The sequence below is a fragment of the Camellia sinensis genome, chromosome 1 (genome assembly GCF_055761805.1).
Source record: "Camellia sinensis isolate YWXY chromosome 1, ASM5576180v1, whole genome shotgun sequence".
NCBI lineage: Eukaryota > Viridiplantae > Streptophyta > Magnoliopsida > Ericales > Theaceae > Camellia > Camellia sinensis.
The window spans coordinates 3,030,927-3,051,914 of NC_138961.1; the positions used below are offsets into that span (position 1 = coordinate 3,030,927).

General features: G+C 40.6%; 1 protein-coding gene across 1 annotated transcript in view; it reads left to right on the forward strand.

Moving 5' to 3' along the window:
- The window catches only part of PIR121 (transcription activator), a 58,166-nt gene that overhangs the window by 15,877 nt on the left and 21,301 nt on the right, over positions 1-20,988 (forward strand). The window contains exons 7-15 of the mRNA XM_082870496.1: positions 12,369-12,461; positions 13,218-13,287; positions 13,441-13,505; positions 13,750-13,945; positions 14,039-14,190; positions 15,236-15,329; positions 16,487-16,702; positions 17,689-17,900; positions 18,368-18,515. Of these exons, the coding sequence (XP_082726622.1) occupies positions 12,369-12,461; positions 13,218-13,287; positions 13,441-13,505; positions 13,750-13,945; positions 14,039-14,190; positions 15,236-15,329; positions 16,487-16,702; positions 17,689-17,900; positions 18,368-18,515 (1,246 nt within the window). The remainder of the gene's footprint in view (positions 1-12,368; positions 12,462-13,217; positions 13,288-13,440; positions 13,506-13,749; positions 13,946-14,038; positions 14,191-15,235; positions 15,330-16,486; positions 16,703-17,688; positions 17,901-18,367; positions 18,516-20,988) is intronic.

Genomic DNA, 20,988 nt, shown 5'->3' on the forward strand with positions numbered 1-20,988 from the left:
GGGCCACTCATGTGGTAAAATGGTAAATATGGCAAACTCTTTAATTAGCTTAATTTAATCTAATTTAATCATACCTAATCAGTTTTCAGATAAATATACCATAAAATCACATTAATTATGAGGGTCATGGAACATCAATCGGTTTCTAATTTGGTCGCCGATAAGGCCTTCAATTAGCAGTTTAAACATATAAGCATGAACAGATAATCATACAGGCAAACAGATAGAATGCAATTTAACTAACATATACTCAATCAATTCGGTTTCCAATTTCAGTCAGTTATCAGTCATTATCAGTTCCGTTTAGCAGTAATCGGTGATTATCGGTAATCAAGCAGTCATTAATCGGTAAACAGTATGAGGGTTGTTACAAGAAGACAGTTTATGGGTCATGTCGGACCGTTGTAGAAGACAGTTTATGGGGTCATGTCGGACCGGTGTAGAAGACAGTTTACGGGGTCATGTCGGACCGTTGTAGCAGACAATGTTGTGACAGTTTACGGAGTCTTGCTGGACCCTTGTAGAAACTAACCGGAATCAATGTCGGGACAGTTTACAGAGTCTTGTCGGACCCATGAAGGAGCTAACCGGAATCAATGTCGGGACAGTTTACAGAGTCTTGTCGGACCCTTAAAAAATCGCACTCTCAAAAGGTGTGCCCAATCTTTCAAAAGGCGTGCCATCAAAAGGCGTGCCCAATCCATAAAAAGGCGTGCCATCAAAAGTTGCGCCCTCAAAAGGCGCCCCCACTTCATCAAAAGTCGTGCCCGACAGAAAGCGTCGAGCCATCAAAAGGTGAGCCGGAGACGCGGCGAGGCACGTGAGCGACAGAGTGGCGTGTCGGCCGCGTCGTCAGTGTCGATATAAACCAATGCGGAGGCTGTGGAAACCAAACCAGGCTGAAACCTCTGAACTTTGTCAGACTGCAACACTCTGAAAATACTCTAGATCCAACCCTTCTCTAAAAAACTCTGCGTTTTCGGAAAGAGAAACTTTGTAACACTTTATAGCCCAGAAAATGGCCTCTTCTTCTCGGAGTCTGCTCACTCTCTTTCCAGACCTCAATGAGTCAACAAGAGAGACAACTGGTGCGGTGGCCAGTGAACCTCAACCAAACACCTCTGGTTTTGCTCCGTTGAACTTTCCGATGCGGTCGGTGGAGCAAAAAATGGCGGTGCAAACTGATATTGAGGCCAATCAGTATACTCTGAAGTCATGTGTGGAAACCATGACTGCGGTCACAAACTTGTCGCACCGGCTGCAGAGCAGGACAAATGAGGTGCAACAGTTAAACTCCCAGCTGGCTCTGCTCCAACGCATGTATAAGGATGCGCGAGCAGAGATAAGTGTGCTAAAGGCAGAAAACAAGGAGCTGAAGCGGAAGGCCACCGTGATGTTCCGATTTGGAGGTCCACCATATGCTGTAGTGGAGGAGCAGGGAGGAGTGATCGTGCCCAGTGGAGTGGGAAACACGGAGGCAACACCGTCAAGGACCGCCCAGGACGAAGGCAAGAAGAAAAGACCGGCGGAATAGGCGAAGAAGTGAGGTCGGTGGGTGGCCGTCGGCAGAAAAGAAAACAAATCTTTGGGTGTTTGTGTGTTGGTTTTTTTTTTGTTTTTGTTTTTTTTTTTTTTTTTTTTTTTTTGTGTGTAAAATTGTGGTCGGGGTTGATCCCTGAGATGAATAAAATATGGTTTGGTGTGCAAAGCTATATATATATATATATATATTTTTATTGTGAAAAATGGAACACAAAAAAAAAAAGATAAGATAAATAAATAAAAATTCTATTTTGTGGTGAGGGAGTCGGTGAGGGAGGTGCAAAAGGTGATTAAAAGAAATAAATAAAGAAAGAGTGTGATGATGGATATGGGTATAGATGTAATAAAGGAACGAAAAGAAAGAAATAAATAAAGAAAGAAAAGAAGAAAAGAAAATGGGTTTGTAAATCTGTGCAATATGTTATAATAAACATATATATATATATATAGATATATATTAAAATAAAAGAAAGTTGAGTGGGTTGATTTAAAAAAAGGATTGTGGGTTTGAAAGTGGAAAATAAAGAAAAGAAAGAAAGGGGATCATGTGGTGAAAGAAAAAAGAGCTGTGGGTTTGAAAAAGTAAAGTGAGAGAGAGGAATTTCGTTGCAAGTTTTCTGACTCTTCTCAAAAACAACACAGCAGTGTTAAACTCCACAAATGCCTTCTCTGGATCTTGATTCCTCAGAAAATTCTTTCCAGATTTCAAATGGGAAATCAATTCATGCTTCCTTGGATCAACAATTACTTCATTTTCTTGTATTCTACCACTAACAGGAGCATAACTCAGAGTGGGGGCATAAGACTCGATCTTTGCTTGCCTTCTTAGTGCTGCATTGATCTGGCGCAACTGCTCATTCAGCTGTTCCAATTCTCCTCTCCTGTGTCTTGCAAGCAGTCCTCCAACTGTGGCCCCTACAAGGGCTACAAATAGCAGTAAGGGCATGTCGAAAGCAGATCTATCAGCCTCACATGTTTCTACCAGAGCTTCAAAAGGCATACGCAACATCAAGGCATTAGTGACAATAAGTGCCACGGCTGGGGATCTTACAGGAACCATCACCTGAGCAACTAAGTCTTCCAGAGTGGTGTCATAATCTATTTGTGTATGGACAGTATCACAAGTTCCTTCTGATACAGAGGTGTTGACATCATTTACTCCTGTAAGCATAGACCGACTGCCTAGCAGTGGCAAAGACATGGAGTTTGAGAGGAATTTGGCCGGAGGAAGATGAGCGGCGGTGAAATACGGCGGCGGAGTGAGGGCGTGTAGAAAACTTTAGCGGAATTTGGTTGAGGTCCGGCGGACGGCTAAGGTGAGGTTGCCACCCGCCGGTGAAGCGAAAATATTAGGTTCTAAACCTGCTCTGATACCATATTGAAATTGAATGTATAAAGAGAAATAGAGAATTGTATTATTGATGTAATATTGATTAATGTTATATTTATTACAATGATTCATGATTCCTATATATAGAAGAGGGTGAGTGTGTAGTAGGTAAGGAGTAGGTGAAGTGGAGGTGGTAGTGGTGTAGTGGGTTAGGTTTAGTGGAGTAGGTGAGGTGGTAGTGGTGTAGTGGGTTAGGTTTAGTGGAGTAGGTTTAAGTGGGTGAAGTAGGTGATAGGTTGGGTGAAGTAGGTGATAGGTTTTAACAATAAGTAATTGTGTGATCGTGTTTCCTTATACTATACTCAGTATTATCAATATAAAAGGGAATGGAGTTTAACTCATTCCCTAACCTTTTGTCTTCTCTAAACTTTTATGGTATCAAAGCCACAACCCTAGCCCATCCCTCCTTACCTCTATTGGCAATCCTGTCTTGAGTCCAGGAGACCCGACAGCCACTGTAGACCCTTAGATAGCCACCGTCGACCCTCTAACAGCCCAAACTCCACCTTCACCAGCCTTGCCCAGACCTTCGACAGTTCACCTGGGCTTCCCGACAGCCTATTAGGCTTAGTTGGCAGCTTTGAGTCCCTAAGGGCCCCTTGGTAGTCCCTCTGACTATCTAGGGGCTTGTCGGCAATCCCCTTGGCCTTCGTGGTCCTTGTCGACAGCGTCTTTGGTATACGTGACTCGGTCGGCATCTTTGGGTCTTCTTCTGCCTTCGTCTTCGTCTGTCTTGGTTTGATCGTCTGTCTGGGTGGGGTAAGTCAACACCCTTTCCTTCTCTTTTAATTCTTTTAAAAAAAAAAAAAAATTGATTTCTTAAATTCTTTATGTTTTTCTAGTTCTTGTCCTGGTTCCTCCACTCTCATCTTTCGGGTTTGTGATTGGCTTTGTGATTGAGGACTAGTGAGTAGAGTCTCCATGGCAGATTTGACTAGTGAGTCTACTACATCTCTCTCAGCCATCTTAGGACGTGAGTTCGGTTATCGCTTCTCCTATGACTAATAACCTCAACCCTAGCCTTAAAATCACCACCTCTCTATTTAATGGTCAGAATTTCCTCGCGTGGTTGCAGAGTCTGACTATTTTTCTGAAGAACAGAGGGAAGATGGGATATGTGGATGGGAGGGTTCAGGTACCCAGTATTACTAACCCTCATTATAACCAGTGGGAGATCACCAATTCTCTAATTATGGGTTGGCTAATCCATTCTATGGTTCTAGAGATTTGAGAGGGTTACTTGTCTGTGGACACTGCCAAGGATATTTGGGAGGCCATAGCTACTACTTATTCCAGGAAAGGGAACTTCTCACAAGCTTTTGAGTTATATCACTCCATTGAGAGGTCGGTGCAAGGTGAGATGACTATCCTCCAGTATTTTACCTTCCTTAGTAATGGATGGAAGCGCTTTGATCAACTTTAGGATTACAAGCCTATATATCCCATTGATTCTACTGGTTGCCGGACATTTGTAGCACAAGAGTGGGTCTTCAAGTTCTTGCATGGCCTGAATATAAAGTATGATCCTGTTTGGAGCCGAGTCCTTGGCATGGATGTGCCTCCCTCTCTCCAGGAAGCCTTTGCTTTTGTGCAAAATGAAGAAAGTCGCCGCTCTGCAATGCTTCCTCCTGTCACTAGTGATCGCTCTGCCTTAGTTTCTGCCCCTCCTTAAGATGGTGTGCCTCGTGGTTCTCCCTCCTCTGAGAAGGTTCAACTTTACTGTAACTACTGCCGTAGATCTTGCCACACCAGAGAAACTTGTTGGAAGCTGCATGGCACCCCTTCTGGTGGCTGAGAAGACCGTCCTGGTACTCGCGGGGGTTGGTTTGGTCAGTCGAGAGGCCGAGGGGCCAATGCACGGACACATCTTTCCGACCCGGTTAAGCCACCACCTTCATCTCCAATTGTCTCACCGGCTGCTGATGTTTCGAGGTTATTTGCCTCAGATTTTGAGATTGCTCCTTGCCACTTGCTAGACCATCGAGCCTCTCATTCTGCTATAGGTGCACCCTCTTCTTCCTTTGCCAATTCAGATAACGTGGCTTCATTCCCATGTGCATTGCTATCTCATACATGTACCATGGATTATTGATTCTGGTGCTTCGGACCATATGCCTGGCTCTAATTTATTTTCAGAGTATAACCCTATCTCAGGCCAGGAAAAAGTGCGTATTGCTGATGGTACCATTTCGTCTTTGTCAGGGAAATGTTTAATTCATGCCACCTCTTCCCTTCCTTTGTCTTCTGTCCTCCATGTTCCCAATTTCAGTATTAATCTTTTATCTTTGAGTCGTATTACCCGTGACTTAAATTGTAGCGTGACATTTTTTCCTGATCATTGTCTTTTTCAGAACTTTATCACGAGGAAGAGGATTGGCAGTGGTAGAGAGGAACATGGGCTCTACATTCTGGATCAGACAGACAAGCTGGCTCATTCATCTATTCAGTTACCATCCACCAAGGAAGACATTTGGCTGTGACACCGTCGCTTAGGACACCCCTCCTTTTTATTAGAAAAATAATGTGTTCGATTTTCAATGTGAGTCTTGTCAACTTGGAAAACAACACAGGGTCTCTTTTGCTCCTTCACTTAATAAAAGTTCAGTTCCTTTTTCTTTGATTCATTCTGATGTATGGGGTCCCTTCCGTTTTGTGTCTTTAACTGGTCACAAATGTTTTGTTTCCTCCATAGATGATTGTTCTAGGGCTACTTGGGTCTATTTGATGAAAGATAAAAGTGAGGTGTTTTCTCTGTTTCAAAACTCATAAAATGATTTGTACTCAGTTTGGGGCGGTAGTACAAATTCTACGTTCTGATAATTTTGAAGGGGGAGGGGGATATACGGACTCTGGTCTTGCCACTTACTTTGCCACTCGTGGCATTATTCACTAGACTTCCTGCACTAATACCCTTCAGCAAAATGGTATTGCCAAATGCAAAAATCGCCATCTCCTTGATGTCGCCCATTGTCTATCCTTTGAGATGCGGGTTCCTCGATCCTATTAGGGGGAAGCGGTTCTCACTGCTGCTTATTTGATTAATCGTCTTCTTATCCAAGTCCTACAAAAACAAATACCTCTTCAAGTTTTGTTCGGGTCTACCTCTTTCGGGTTCTCCATTTCTCCTAAGACTTTTGGCTGTGTTTGCTTTGTCTATAATCATTCACCCACTTGTAGTAAATTAGATCCTAGGTCCCCTTAAGTGTGTTTTTCTGGCTTATTCTGCCACAAAAAAGGGTTATAAGTGTTATCATCCTCCCACTCGCAAATGGTTTGTCTCCATGAATGTTACTTTCTTTAAGTCTCAGCCTTACTTTCCGACCTCTCCGGTCTCATAGTCATCCCTTCAGGGGGAGCCTTGGTGTAAAGAGATTTCTGTTCCACTTCTGCCCGTGGTTGAACAAATAAAGGATGATGAGCCAGCAGCTATTGATGAAAAGGAAGCAGGCAAAGTTTATATTCAGGACAAGGACAGACAACGAGTCACCTGGATGCATGAGACTATTTTCCTTCCTCTACTGCTAACAACTTCTTCTCCGGATGAGTGTCCAGAGTCAACCCCTTCTCCTGAGAGTCCAAGTATTTCTGATTCTAATGCTCCTATTCCTGATTTTTCAGATCTTGATGTTCCCATTGCTAATAGGAAGGAGATTAGGTCATGTACTCAGCATCTTATTACTAATCATGTCTCTTATTCTAATCTGTCTTCGTCATATAAATTTTTTTTGTCTAAAGTGTCTTCTGTGAGTCTACTTACCAATTTTTAGGATGTTCTCTCTATTCCTGAATGGAAACATGCCATGATAGAAGAGATGAGAGCTCTCAGCAAGAGTGGCACTTGGGAGTTAGTGGAGTTACCTAGAGGAAAAAATTTAGTTGGGTATAAGTGGGTGTACACGGTAAAACACAAAGCAGATGGGTCCATAGAATGGTACAAAGCAAGACTGGTTGCTAAGGGCTTTACTCAAACTTATGATGTGAATTATTAGGAGGAAAAAATTCAGTTGGGTGTAAGTGGGTGTACACGGTAAAACACAAAGCAGATGGGTCCATAGAACGGTACAAAGCAAGACTGGTTACTAAGAGCTTCACTCAGACTTATGGAGTGGATTACTAGGAGACATTCGCACCGGTTGCTAAGATGAATTCTGTGAGAATCTTACTCTTTCTTGCTGCAAATTTAGATTAGCCGCCACTTCATCAGTTTGATGTGAAGAATGTCTTCCTTCATGGAGATCTAGTAGAAGAGGTCTATATGGATATTCCTTCTGGTTTTGCAGATGCTAAGTCCAACGGAAAAGTATGCAGTCTCCAAAAGTCAATTTATGGGCTAAAGCAGTCTCCTAGGGCTTGGTTCGAAAGGTTTGCTTAAGCTATGCTAAAATATGGGTTTAAGCAAAGTCAAGCTGATCACACCTTATTTGTGAAACACTCTTCACATGGTAAGACCACAACTCTTATTGTCTATGTTGATGATATTGTTCTGACAAGAGATGATGTTGAGGAGATTCTCCGTTTAAAAGAATACTTAGCCAAGGAGTTTAAAATCAAAGACTTAGGCTATTTGAAGTATTTTTTGAGCATTGAAGTAGCTCGGTCCAAGGATGGCATCTTCATATGCCAGAGGAAGTATGTACTTGACTTGCTAAAGGAAATTAGAATACTTGGAGGTAGACCATGTGATACACCTCTAGAACCGGGCCAGAAACTGAGTGAAGATCAAGAGGAGATCCTGTGGACAGGGGGAGATACCAAAAACTAGTGGGAAAGCTCATATATTTATCCTACTCACGTCCAGACATTGCCATTGCCGTGAGTATAGTGAGTCAGTTTATGCATGCTCCGAGAACTTCCCACGTAGAGGCTGTTATGAGAATCTTGAGATACCTGAAATCTTCTCCTGGAAAGGGTCTCTATTTCTCAAAACATGGCTCTCTTAGTGTGGAGGCATTTACTGATACAGATTGGGCTGGATCCGTCACTAACAGACGATCAACTTTTGGATATTGCACATTTCTTGTTGGCAACCTAGTCACATGGCGAAGTAAGAAATAGAATGGGTTGCTAGATCTAGTGCTGAGGCAGAATTCAGGACTATGGCTTAGGGTGTCTGTGAGTTACAATGGATTAAACTATTGTTGGGAGACTTGGGAATCCATCTGAATGACTCCATGCGACTATGCTGTGACAACAAGGCCACAATCAACATAGCTCATTGTTGAAATTGAATGTATAAAGAGAAATAGAGAATTGTATTATTGATGTAATATTGATTAATATTATTACAATGATTCATGATTCCTATATATAGAAGAGGGTGAGTGTGTAGTAGGTAAGGAGTAGGTGAAGTGGAGGTGGTAGTGGTGTAGTGGGTTAGGTTTAGTGGAGTAGGTGAGGTGGTAGTGGTGTAGTGGGTTAGGTTTAGTGGAGTAGGTTTAAGTGGGTGAAGTAGGTGGAGACTAGGTGGATTTTAACAGCCCCCGCAAACTCAAGGGGGATAGGAACTAACCAACTTGAGTTTGGAGAGAGTAACAAAACAAGAAAATACATAAAAATAAAAGAGGATAAGAGACACTGTATGGTCGTGTCAGACCATTGGTGAAGACACTGGATGGTGGTGTCATAACGTTGTAGAGGACACTGTATGGGGGTGTCATAACCATGTAGAGGACACTGTGTGGTGGTGTCATAACGGTGTAGAGGACACTGGATGGCGGTGTCAGACCGATGTAGAAGACAGTTTATGGGGTCATGTCGGACCGTTGTAGCAGACAATGTTGTAACAGTTGTTGTGACAGTTTACAGAGTCTTGCTGGATCCTTGTAGAAACTAACCGGAATCAATGTCGGGACAGTTTACAGAGTCTTGTCGGACCCATAAAGGAACTAACCGGAATCAATGTCGGGACAGTTTACAGAGTCTTGTCGGACCCATAAAGGAACTAACCGGAATCAATGTCGGGACAGTTTACAGAGTCTTGTCGGACCCATGAAGGAGCTAACCAGAATCAATGTCGGGACAGTTTACAGAGTCTTGTCGGACCCATGAAGGAGCTAACCGGAATCAATATCGGGACAGTTTACAGAGTCTTGTCGGACCCTTAAAAAATACACTGTATGATGGTGTATATAGGCTGCCCAAATATATATATATATATATATGGATATATATAGTGAGCCCTCAAAAGTCGCGCCCTCAAAAGGCGCGCCCACTTCATCAAAAGGCGTGCCCGACAGAAAGCGTCGAGCCATCAAAAGGTGAGCCGGAGACGCGGCGAGGCACGTGAGCGACAGAGTGGCGTGTCGGCCGCGTCGTCAGTGTCGATATAAACCAATGCGGAGGCTGTGGCTTGGAAGCATAACAAACCAGTTGAAACCTCTTCGTTCTCTGTAACATTCTGTAACCAACCCTTCTCTGAAACACTCAGCAACCCGAAAACATGGCTTCTTCTTCCCGTTCAGCTACCCAGAACATAGCCTCTTCTTCCCGTGGTCTGCTCACTCTCTTTCCCGACCTCAATGAGTCAACAAGAGAGACAACTGGTGCGGTGGCCAGTGAACCTCAACCAAACACCTCTGGTTTTGCTCCGTTGAACTTTCCGATGCGGTCGGTGGAGCAAAAAATGGCGGTGCAAACTGATATTGAGGCCAATCAGTATACTCTGAAGTCATGTGTGGAAACCATGACTGCGGTCACAAACTTGTCGCACCGGCTGCAGAGCAGGACAAATGAGGTGCAACAGTTAAACTCCCAGCTGGCTCTGCTCCAACGCATGTATAAGGATGCGCGAGCAGAGATAAGTGTGCTAAAGGCAGAAAACAAGGAGCTGAAGCGGAAGGCCACCGTGATGTTCCGATTTGGAGGTCCACCATATGCTGTAGTGGAGGAGCAGGGAGGAGTGATCGTGCCCAGTGGAGTGGGAAACACGGAGGCAACACCGTCAAGGACCGCCCAGGACGGAGGCAAGAAGAAAAGACCGGCGGAATAGGCGAAGAAGTGAGGTCGGTGGGTGGCCCTCGGCAGAAAAGAAAACAAATCTTTGGGTGTTTTTTTTTTTTTTGTTTTTTTTTTTTTGTGTGTAAAATTGTGATCGGGGTTGATCCCTGAGATGAATAAAATATGGTTTGGTGTGCAAAGCTATATTTTTTTTTATTTTTATTTTTATTTTTATTTTTTTAATTGTGAAAAATGGAACACAAAAAAAGGTAAGATAAATAAATAAAAATTCTATTTTGTGGTGAGGGAGTCGGTGAGGGAGGTGCAAAAGGTGATTAAAAGAAATAAATAAAGAAAGAGTGTGATGATGGATATGGGTATAGATGTAATAAAGGAATGAAAAGAAAGAAATAAATAAAGAAAGAAAAGAAAAAAAGAAAATGGGTTTGTGAATCTGTGCAATATGTTATAATAAACATATATATATATAGATATATATTAAAATAAAAGAAAGTTGAGTGGGTTGATTTAAAAAAAGGATTGTGGGTTTGAAAGTGGAAAATAAAGAAAAGAAAAGAAAGGGGATCATGTGGTGAAAGAAAAAAGAGCTGTGGGTTTAAAAAAGTAAAGTGAGAGAGAGGAATTTCGTTGCAAGTTTTCTGACTCTTCTCAAAAACAACACAGCAGTGTTAAACTCCACAAATGCCTTCTCTGGATCTTGATTCCTCAGAAAATTCTTTCCAGATTTCAAATGGGAAATCAATTCATGCTTCCTTGGATCAACAATTACTTCATTTTCTTGTATTCTACCACTAACAGGAGCATAACTCAGAGTGGGGGCATAAGACTCTATCTTTGCTTGCCTTCTTAGTGCTGCATTGATCTGGCGCAACTGCTCATTCAGCCGTTCCAATTCTCCTCTCCTGTGTCTTGCAAGCAGTCCTCCAACTGTGGCCCCTACAAGGGCTACAAATAGCAGTAAGGGCATGTCGAAAGCAGATCTATCAGCCTCACATGTTTCTGCCAGAGCTTCAAAAGGCATACGCAACATCAAGGCATTAGTGACAATAAGTGCCACGGCTGGGGATCTTACAGGAACCATCACCTGAGCAACTAAGTCTTCCAGAGTGGTGTCATAATCTACTTGTGTATGGACAGTATCACAAGTTCCTTCTGATACAGAGGTGTTGACATCATTTACTCATGTAAGCATAGACCGACTGCCTAGCAGTGGCAAAGACATGGAGTTTGAGAGGAATTTGGCCGGAGGAAGATGAGCGGCGGTGAAATACGGCGGCGGAGTGAGGGCGTGTAGAAAACTTTAGCGGAATTTGGTTGAGGTCCGGCGGACGGCTAAGGTGAGGTTGCCGCCCGCCGGTGAAGCGAAAATATTAGGTTCTAAACCTGCTCTGATACCATGTTGAAATTGAATGTATAAAGAGAAATAGAGAATTGTATTATTGATGTAATATTGATTAATGTTATATTTATTACAATGATTCATGATTCCTATATATAGAAGAGGGTGAGTGTGTAGTAGGTAAGGAGTAGGTGAAGTGGAGGTGGTAGTGGTGTAGTGGGTTAGGTTTAGTGGAGTAGGTGAGGTGGTAGTGGTGTAGTGGGTTAGGTTTAGTGGAGTAGGTTTAAGTGGGTGAAGGTTTAGTGGAGTAGGTGAGGTGGTAGTGGTGTAGTGGGTTAGGTTTAGTGGAGTAGGTTTAAGTGGGTGAAGTAGGTGGAGAGTAGGTGGATTTTAACACTCATAATTCAGTTCAACATGATAGAACTAAGGATGTGGAGATTGTTAGGCACTTCATCAAGGAAAAACTCGCTAGTGGTATCATATGTATTCCATTTGTGAAGACTGGAGACCAACTAGCCGATGTTCTCACCAAGGGACTAGGGAGCAAACCATTTCATGGCATTCTCAACAACCTGAGCATGAGAGATATCTTCGCACCAGCTTGAGGGGGAGTGTTAGAATAGGAATTAAGGTAGAATAGGAAATAAGTGATTGTGTGATTGTGTTTCCTTATATTGTACTCAGTATTATCAATATAAAAGGGAATGGAGTCTAACTCATTCCCCAACCTTTTGTCTTCTTTAAACTTTCAGCTTGAACATATTAAATTTTGTACATCTTCCAGGAGCATCTCATGCAGTTCTAAGCATTATATAAGGAACCTGTTCTCTTCAATGGTACTAAATTACCAATGTTTGCATGTTAAATTGAATTTTCCTTTTAAAAAGGTGCATTTGTGGAAAAAAATTCAGTCTATAAAAGAAATGCAGTTAGCGATTGCTTGTTCACTCTTTAAATCTCACGTTCTCATTAGTTTCATGTTGTATAATACTAATAACAAATCATCTTATTACATGCATAACAAATTTAGTCTTATCATGTGCTATTAATTTAACTCATTTTCCATAATTCACAATATCCTTTGTCATGCTTTCTGATGGTGCTAATATAGCCTTACACTATATTGTTACTTTTCTGCAGGTCCATGTTGAAGTTACTTGATGTTTTGGTGCAACTTGATCATCTTAAAAATGCAAAAGCAAGCATACCTAATGATTTCTCTTGGTATAAGAGGTATATCTATTATTTCTCAGTGCTTTACAACTTGTTGCACAAAGTTGTTGTACTTAATCTTCTTTTATTCTTTTTTTAAGAGGGGGGAGGGGGTTATTGTCAGGATAACATGGAGTTGGGCTGTTCTTGCAGCATCTGCAGACATTGTAGACATTTGATGTAGAACTCGTAGCAAATTTATGAACATGAATCATGAAAATATGCAACCCTGTCTTGTGCACGAAAGATTTACTTAGATTACAGCTGGGCTTGTTTAGTGTGAGCTGTCCCATGTGTGTAAATAGGTGTTTAGGCTTCTAATAATCAGTTTTTGATCATTTGAGATTGTAATTTTCAGAGCTTGAGCTCTTCTACCCTATATTTGGGATTTTCTTTTTCTAATACATCCGATTTCTAGATTGAATGCATCATACTACCCAACGTATCAACGTAGATGTTTGAAATAGTTTGGATGAGGCTTGATCGAGTTTACTTCAAATTTCTTATTGTACTTCCTATCAGTTTTACCCAAGTTTTTAGAATATTTTTCTTGCAAGTTCCATTTCACTGTTTCTGCTGCATCTGTACATGTTAGTACTACTTTGGCATATCCTTTTGTGCATGATCTGCTCTTCTTATTGCTTTTGCTGCTGTATGATATTTCCAGTGAAACTTGTTTATCTTGCCCCAGTCTTAGCAGCTTCCTCTACAAACAAGAAAATTAACTATTTTCATTAAGTTCAACCTTTATTTTTCTATTGTTTCTCAATTTACCAGGACCTTCACTCAAGTCAGTATTCAGTGGCAAGACACCGATTCAATGAGGGAAGAGTTAGATGATTTACAGGTGTGTCTCTTTTATTTCCTTCTCCCTAAAACAGTAGCAAACAATGCACATATTGTTTAATTGTTCCTGTAATTTGTTGAAAGACTATTTCTATTGTAGGAGGTTGATTAAATATGTTCATTGATTTACCTTACATACTGGTTATTTTTGCAGATTTTCTTGAGCACAAGGTGGGCAATTTTGTTGAACTTGCATGTTGAGATGTTCCGTGTAAACAAGTATCCCTCATATATACAACTTTAATTATCTGTCGCATTCACTTCTATTCGACAACAGGAGAAAACAAAAAATTTTACTCATCAGAAAAGAGTAAAAAGTATTCTGCTTGTGTTGAATTTTTTATTTTTAAAATTTTTGGTGGGGTGAAGGGGGAATAGATTTATCTTCCTTTCATTGCTAATTACACCTGTATAAATGACATCACATTTGGTTATCCCTTCCAAGATCCTTGACTTGAAACAGTGTAGAAGACATTCTTCAGGTCCTCATAGTTTTCGCTGTTGAGTCTCTGGAGTTGGATTTTGCACTTCTGTTTCCAGAACGGCATATTCTTCTTCGTGTTTTGCCCGTTCTTGTTGTCTTGGCAACATCATCTGAGAAAGATAGTGAATCACTATATAAGAGGGTGAAAATTAACAGACTGATCAATATATTCAAGGTATATAACAACATACTATTTACTCAAAACTTGAGTTTGACAAGTTAATAGATCGTGGACTATTTCTCAATAATAATTGTTATTTTCTTGCAGAATGATCCGGTCATACCTGCATTCCCAGATCTTCATCTTTCTCCAGCTGCAATCTTGAAAGAGTTGTCTATGTACTTCCCAAAATTCTCTGCCCAAGCTCGTCTCCTCACTCTTCCATCACCGCATGAACTCCCACCCCGTGAAGCTCAAGAATATCCTCTAAACATTTGTCATTTTTAACTGTTTATTTTTTATTTTTAGCTTTTGATGTTGATTCTCATGCTGTGTTCACTCTTTTCTCTTGCAAACTTTTTGCTGCTTCATGCCATTTGTTACTTGGAGGGCCTCTCTAATTCTAGTTAGTCATTATTGTTGCCTTGGTTATGTATGAGTGCAATATCTGCTTCATTGCATCAGATAGAATTGTCACACCAAAGGGGGCTTCTAATTCTAGTTTGTGATTATTGTTGAGAATATATGAGTGCAATAACTGTTTCCGAGCATCAGATAGATTTGTTACACTGTATCTGGCCCTTTATCAATTTCTTTAAATGTTATGTGAGGTGATGAAAAGAAAAGAAAAGAAAAGAATATAGTGAGCTACGAGGCAGGCTTGAATAAGCGGAAACAATTATTCATAGCTGTTCTAGACAAGTTGTCAAACTTGAACAAATTCTTCTCATGAGACTAATGAAAAATAAATAAAATAAAAAATTCTCCATAGGAGTCGGAATATTGTGTGGATTTTTGTGTGGTAAGCGTTTCAACACTTCTTCTAAGTAATAGAAATTAAGCTTCTCTTAAGGAAGCTGAATGAATTTTGGAGAGGAAAATTTATATATGGTTTATAGGGAGAGGAGAATGTTACACATTCAAGTTAATGTTTTTATGACAACTTTCAGATTATGAGGAGATCATCTTTTCTTCTTCTATTTTATTTTTTACTTATATTTTTTTATGTTTAAAAGATAGCTGCCTGTGCACAAGGACAAATTGTTTACCTTCTTGCTTCTTACATGTATAAGCCTTATCTTGTGGTTTCTATATGTGATAAAGTTTAGTTTTGTCTGTTGGGGTGTTTCTGATGTTTTGTGAAGAATCTTTAGCTGCTAGATAATTTTTGTAAGCCCTATCTGGTGGTTGCTATATCACTTCTAGGTTTTTTTTTTTTTTTCCTTCTGTTGCAATGCTTCTGAGGTTTGTGTAGAATCTTTAGCTGTTACATATTTTTAGTGAATAACTTAACATAAAATTCACTTATCAGCGACATTATCTGATCATCAATCACATTGGAGCAATTCGTGCTGAACATGATGACTTCACGATTCGTTTGGCTTCAGCTATGAACCAGGTGCTCCTTCCAGTTGCATCTCTCTCTCTCTCTCTCTCTCTCTCTCCATGTGTGTGTGTGTCCTTCTCTGATACCATGGATACATATATTTATGTATTATGGACTAAGAAGCATGGACACGACACGGATACAACACGGTCACGCCGACATGTCAATTTTTTAACATGCATAAAATATATAATTCTATATATTTATTATATGTTATATATGTGAATATATCATTCAAAGATAATGAAAAATACAATATGACACTAATTCTTATAAATTTATATGGTTTTTATTTTATTATTGTATCTTTAGTTGTTTTGTTCAAACTTATAATTAGTTTTACCTGTGTCTAATTGATAGACGTGTGTTTAAGCGATAAACACGCGTGTCTTCCAAGTGTCCAAAGAGTGTCCGGGTCTTCAAAAAAAATTTAAAAACCAGGCACGTTTTGAAGAGTGTCGGACACGTGTTGGGGAAGTGTCCGAAGAGTGTCGGTGTCCGACACAGACACGACATGACATGGATACGCCACTTTCTTAGAAGTGTCCGTGCTTCTTGGATTATGGAAGTGTATTTTCTATCCTTTTCATTATAAAAAAGGTATTGATTAAATGGCATCATTGAATAGCAGCCGATGTTACCTATTATTCTAAAGTACACATTGCCTGAAAAATCCAGAAAAAAACTGAAAGGGACAGAAAAGAAAAAAGATGCATTTGTAACATAAAAATTAAAGAAGTTCATTATTTTCATGCATATCTGTATTAATATATTTTTATTTGTTAGCATCATGTCCTGATTTTTTTGAAAATTTCTGTGTTGATGTGTCCATATTGTGTCGTAATGTAACCATGTCTTGTGTTTGTATATGTGCTTCTTAGATCTCCTCTTTTGAGAATGGCCACTCGACCCAAACTTCATATCATCCAGCATAGGGTGTCCCTTGACATCAATATTTATATGCCTGACATATACAACATAAAAAATGAAAACTATGAATTGGAACATCCTTAATGTATTTGGTTGTCGAATTCATAATTTTTTCTCCATTGTCTAATAAATTGTTTGGATAGCATGCTTTTTTTTTTTCTTTCCATTTTTTCTTTTTGTTTTTATTAGCTTGGCTTATCAAGTTTCTAATGCATGTGCCCTTGTTTTTCGTTGTGCAGCTAGTGTTATTGAAATCAATAGATGGTGTAGATATTGAGTGGTGCAAGGAAGTCAAAGGAAACATATATGATATGGTTGTTGAAGGTTTTCAACTCTTAAGCAGGTGGACCGCTCGCATTTGGGAGCAATGTGCATGGAAATTCTCTCGTCCCTGCAAGGATCCAGTTCCTACAGAGTCACATGATACATCAGCATCATTTTCGGACTACGAGAAGGTTTTCTTTTTGACTTCTTTTACTTTTTCAGTTTATGATGCTTTGCCTTTTCCTGCTAAGCTAGTAAATCCGTTGGTGCATGTTATACTTTAATTGCAAGCTGACTTCTTTTACTCCTCTGACTTGTATTCTTCGTTCCATCCCTCTCTTTTACCCTCACCGGGAGACATGTCGTTTGTATTTGCCTCAAATTTTGCCTATACATGTGATTAGTTTATGCATTTACTTCATATCCTGCATCCAAGGTTCACTTTTCTTGAAAGTAAAATGTGATTATGAGACTACGGGAAAATAAAGTATGAGGCCAATATTCGTCTTGTGTTCCTTTTGAAATGAGATGGCCTTAGTGCCTCTATGAAGAAAAGCGGGTTCAATTCTGTTGTGGTATTGGTATCTAAGGGTGGCAGGTGCCCTTTTGGGGGAAGTTAGGTTAGGTCTGCATCACTAGGCCTTGGAGATAATTTGTTAATAAGAGTCCACTACCATCCTTTTATATAGAGTAAGGAAGTTAAGTATAGTTGCTTTAGATGAGGGAGACCTTTGGGTTGGTAAGGGATACTGAAGTGGGTTTTACATGGAGTGTTTCCAGGAGGAGGTATGGTGTTGATCAGACTTGACTGTAACCAGTAACTCATGAAAGAAACAAACATAATGAAGCAGGTTATACTTTTGATTGGTTCACGTAGGCACTCCTTACGTCAAGCAGGGATATTAAAACTTGGATTAACAATCAATTTTTGACAGTTCTAAATAGACTCTATGAATGTATATGTGGTTTCTTGGGCATCAGTTGGTAATAGTTGTTCATTTCATGTTCTTCTATTATTTAGTTGTACTCACATACATTAGTGTATCGTCAAAACTTCTACATAAGTTTATTGGACCTAATAAATGAATTTACCTATTATTGTTGTGTAACAGGTTGTCTTTATTATTCTTATTTTTCTTATAATATATCATGACAAATTTGTTGAAATGTCTGGTAGGTTGTACGGTATAATTACAGTCCAGATGAAAGGAAAGCTTTGGTTGAACTTGTTAGCTACATTAAGAGCATTGGATCCTTGATGCAGCGGTGTGACACATTGGTAGCTGATGCATTATGGGAAACAATCCATGGCGAAGTTCAGGATTTTGTGCAAAATACATTAGCAACTATGTTGCGGACAACCTTTCGAAAGAAGAAGGACCTATCTAGGTGGATATTTGCTTTCATATCATGATGTTTGAACTCCTTGTTAGAGTTTCTCCACCATATTCAACCTCCATATGATTCCATTTTTGACAATTTTTTTTTATTAAAAAGTAAAATATGGTCTATTCAGATGCTGCTTTAGGACCATATGATTTTTATTGGTCTTAAAAATGCTGTGAAGTTGATTTTATTTTTTGGTAGGATTGGAGCATGTGGTTTTGGTCATAATATTCTTTTGGTCGTAATATTGTGTGTCAAGATGCAACGAAATCAATATTTGAATCCAAAGGTTACCCTCTCTGTCTATTCGTTTTTTGAAATCTCTAGATGTTGCTTAGTAGAGAAAGTAAACAATAGTTGGTCCTTATATGTTGTTGTCTGACAATAAAATTTGTGACTGTTTAAACTATATAGGATCTGTTTGTTGATGTCTCCCAATTGCTTGTTTGTATTTGACTGCTAAATTTCAGGATTCTTTCCGATATGCGTACACTTTCAGCAGACTGGATGGCAAATACGAGCAAACCTGAATCTGAGTTACAACCATTACAGCATGGAGGTGAAGAAAGTAAAGGGAACTTCTTTTATCCAAGGCCAGTTGCGCCAACTGCTGCACAGGTTTAACGTCATTAACTGTAGAAATTTAATGTATAAAGAGAAATAGAGAATTGTATTATTGATTGATTTATATTGATATCTATTACAATGATTCATGATTCCTATATATAGAAGAGGGTGAGTGTGTAGTAGGTAAGGAGTAGGTGAAGTGGAGGTGGTAGTGGTGTAGTGGGTTAGGTTTAGTGGAGTAGGTGAGGTGGTAGTGGTGTAGTGGAGTAGGTTTAAGTGGGTAAAGTAGGTGGAGAGTAGGTGGATTTTAACAGCCCCCCGCAAACTCAAGGGTGATAGGAACTAACCAACTTGAGTTTGGAGAGAGTAACAAAACAAGAAAATACATAAAAATAAAAGAGGATAGGAGACACTGTATGGTCGTGTCAGACCATTGGTGAAGACACTGGATGGTGGTGTCATAACGTTGTAGAGGACACTGTATGGGGGTGTCATAACCATGTAGAGGACACTGTATGGTGGTGTCATAACGGTGTAGAGGACACTGGATGGCGGTGTCAGACCGATGTAGAAGACAGTTTATGGGGTCATGTCGGACCGTTGTAGCAGACACTGTGTGGTCGTGTCAGACCGATATAGAAGACAGTTTATGGGGTCATGTCGGACCGATGTAGAAGACAGTTTACGGGGTCATGTCGGACCGGTGTAACAGACACTGTTGTGACAGTTGTTGTGACAGTTTACGGAGTCTTGCTGGACCTTTGTAGAAACTAACCGGAATCAATGTCGGGACAGTTTACAGAGTCTTGTCGGACCCTTTGAAGGAGCGAACCGGAATCAATGTCGGGACAGTTTACTGAGTCTTGTCGGACCCTTGAAGGAGCTAACCGGAATCAATGTCGGGACAGTTTACAGAGTCTTGTCGGACCCTTAAAAAGTCGCACCCTCAAAAGGTGTGCCCAATCTTTCAAAAGGCGTGCCATCAAAAGGCGTGCCCAATCCATAAAAAGACGTGCCATCAAAATGCGTTCCCAATCCATAAAAAGGCGTGCCATCAAAATGCGTGCCCAATCCATAAAAAGGCGTGCTATCAAAAGTTGCGCCCTCAAAAGGCGCGCCCACTTCATCAAAAGATGTGCCCGACAGAAAGCGTCGAGCCATCAAAAGGGGCGCCTGACACGCGGCGATGCACGTGATTGACAGAGCGCGTGTCGGCCTCGTCGTCTCTGTCTTTATAAACCAAAGCGAAGTCTGAGGCTTGGAAGCATAACAAGCCAGTTGAAACCTCTTCGTTCTCTGTAACATTCTGTAACCAACCCTTCTCTGAAACACTCAGCAACCCAAAAACATGGCTTCTTCTTCCCGTTCAGCTACCCAGAACATAGCCTCTTCTTCCCGTGGTCTGCTCACTCTCTTTCCCGACCTCAACGAGTCAACAAGAGAGATAACTGGTGCGGTGGCCTGTGAACCTCAACCAAACACCTCTGGTTTTGCTCCGTTGAACTTTCCGATGCGGTCGGTGGAGCAAAAAATGGCAGTGCAAACGGATATTGAAGCTAATCAGTATACATTGAAGTCCTGTGTTGAAACTATGACTGCGGTCACAAACTTGTCGCACCGGCTGCAGAGTAGGACAAATGAGGTGCAGCAGTTAAACGCCCAACTGGCTCTGCTCCAACGCATGTATAAGGATGCGCGAGCAGAGATAAGTGTGCTAAAGGCGGAAAATAAGGAGCTGAAGCGGAAGGCCACCGTTATGTTCCGATTTGGAGGGCCGCCATATGCTGCAGTGGAGGAGCAGAGAGTAGTGATCGTGCCCAGTGGAGTGGGAAACACGGAGGCAACACCGTCAAGGGCCGCCCAGGACGGAGGCAAGAAGAAGAGACCGGCGGCAGAGTAGAGAAGAAAAATTCTGCCTGTGGATGTGGTTGTTTGGGTTTTGTGTTGTTGTGGTTGTTTTTTTTTTTTTTTTTTTTTTTTTGTGTTAAAATTGTGATCGGGGTTGATCCCTGAGATGAATAAAAGATGGTTTGGTGTGCAAAGCTATATGGTATGAATGGAATTTGAAAAAGATTAAAAAATAATGTGAAAGAAAAATAAAGAAATAAATAATAAAAATATATTTGAAATCAAAATGAAAGATGGGGGAAATAAGGAAAGTGGTTTGGAGAAAATAAATAAAAATAATGGATTTTGAAATCAAACGGAGGAGAGAGAGGGGACAAGCCCATGTGAGAGAAAGAGGGGAAAAATGATAGCCGATGCACCCAAAAATAATCTAGCTGCTATCCACAGGCGCTTAGGGAGTACGCCATGACCAGAGAGTAAAGCCACTGGTCCTGTTGAACACACACCTCCAAGGCTCAAATAATCAAAACATGCTTCACGCATTTCCTTCCTTGCTTGATCAGGAGATGCACAAAACACCTTATACAGGGCTCCAGTCATTCCTCCACCAGTTAAAGGATGACGCATATTGAAAGCATCACCTATTAATAGTGCTCCAGGAGTAGGGTAAGGAGCA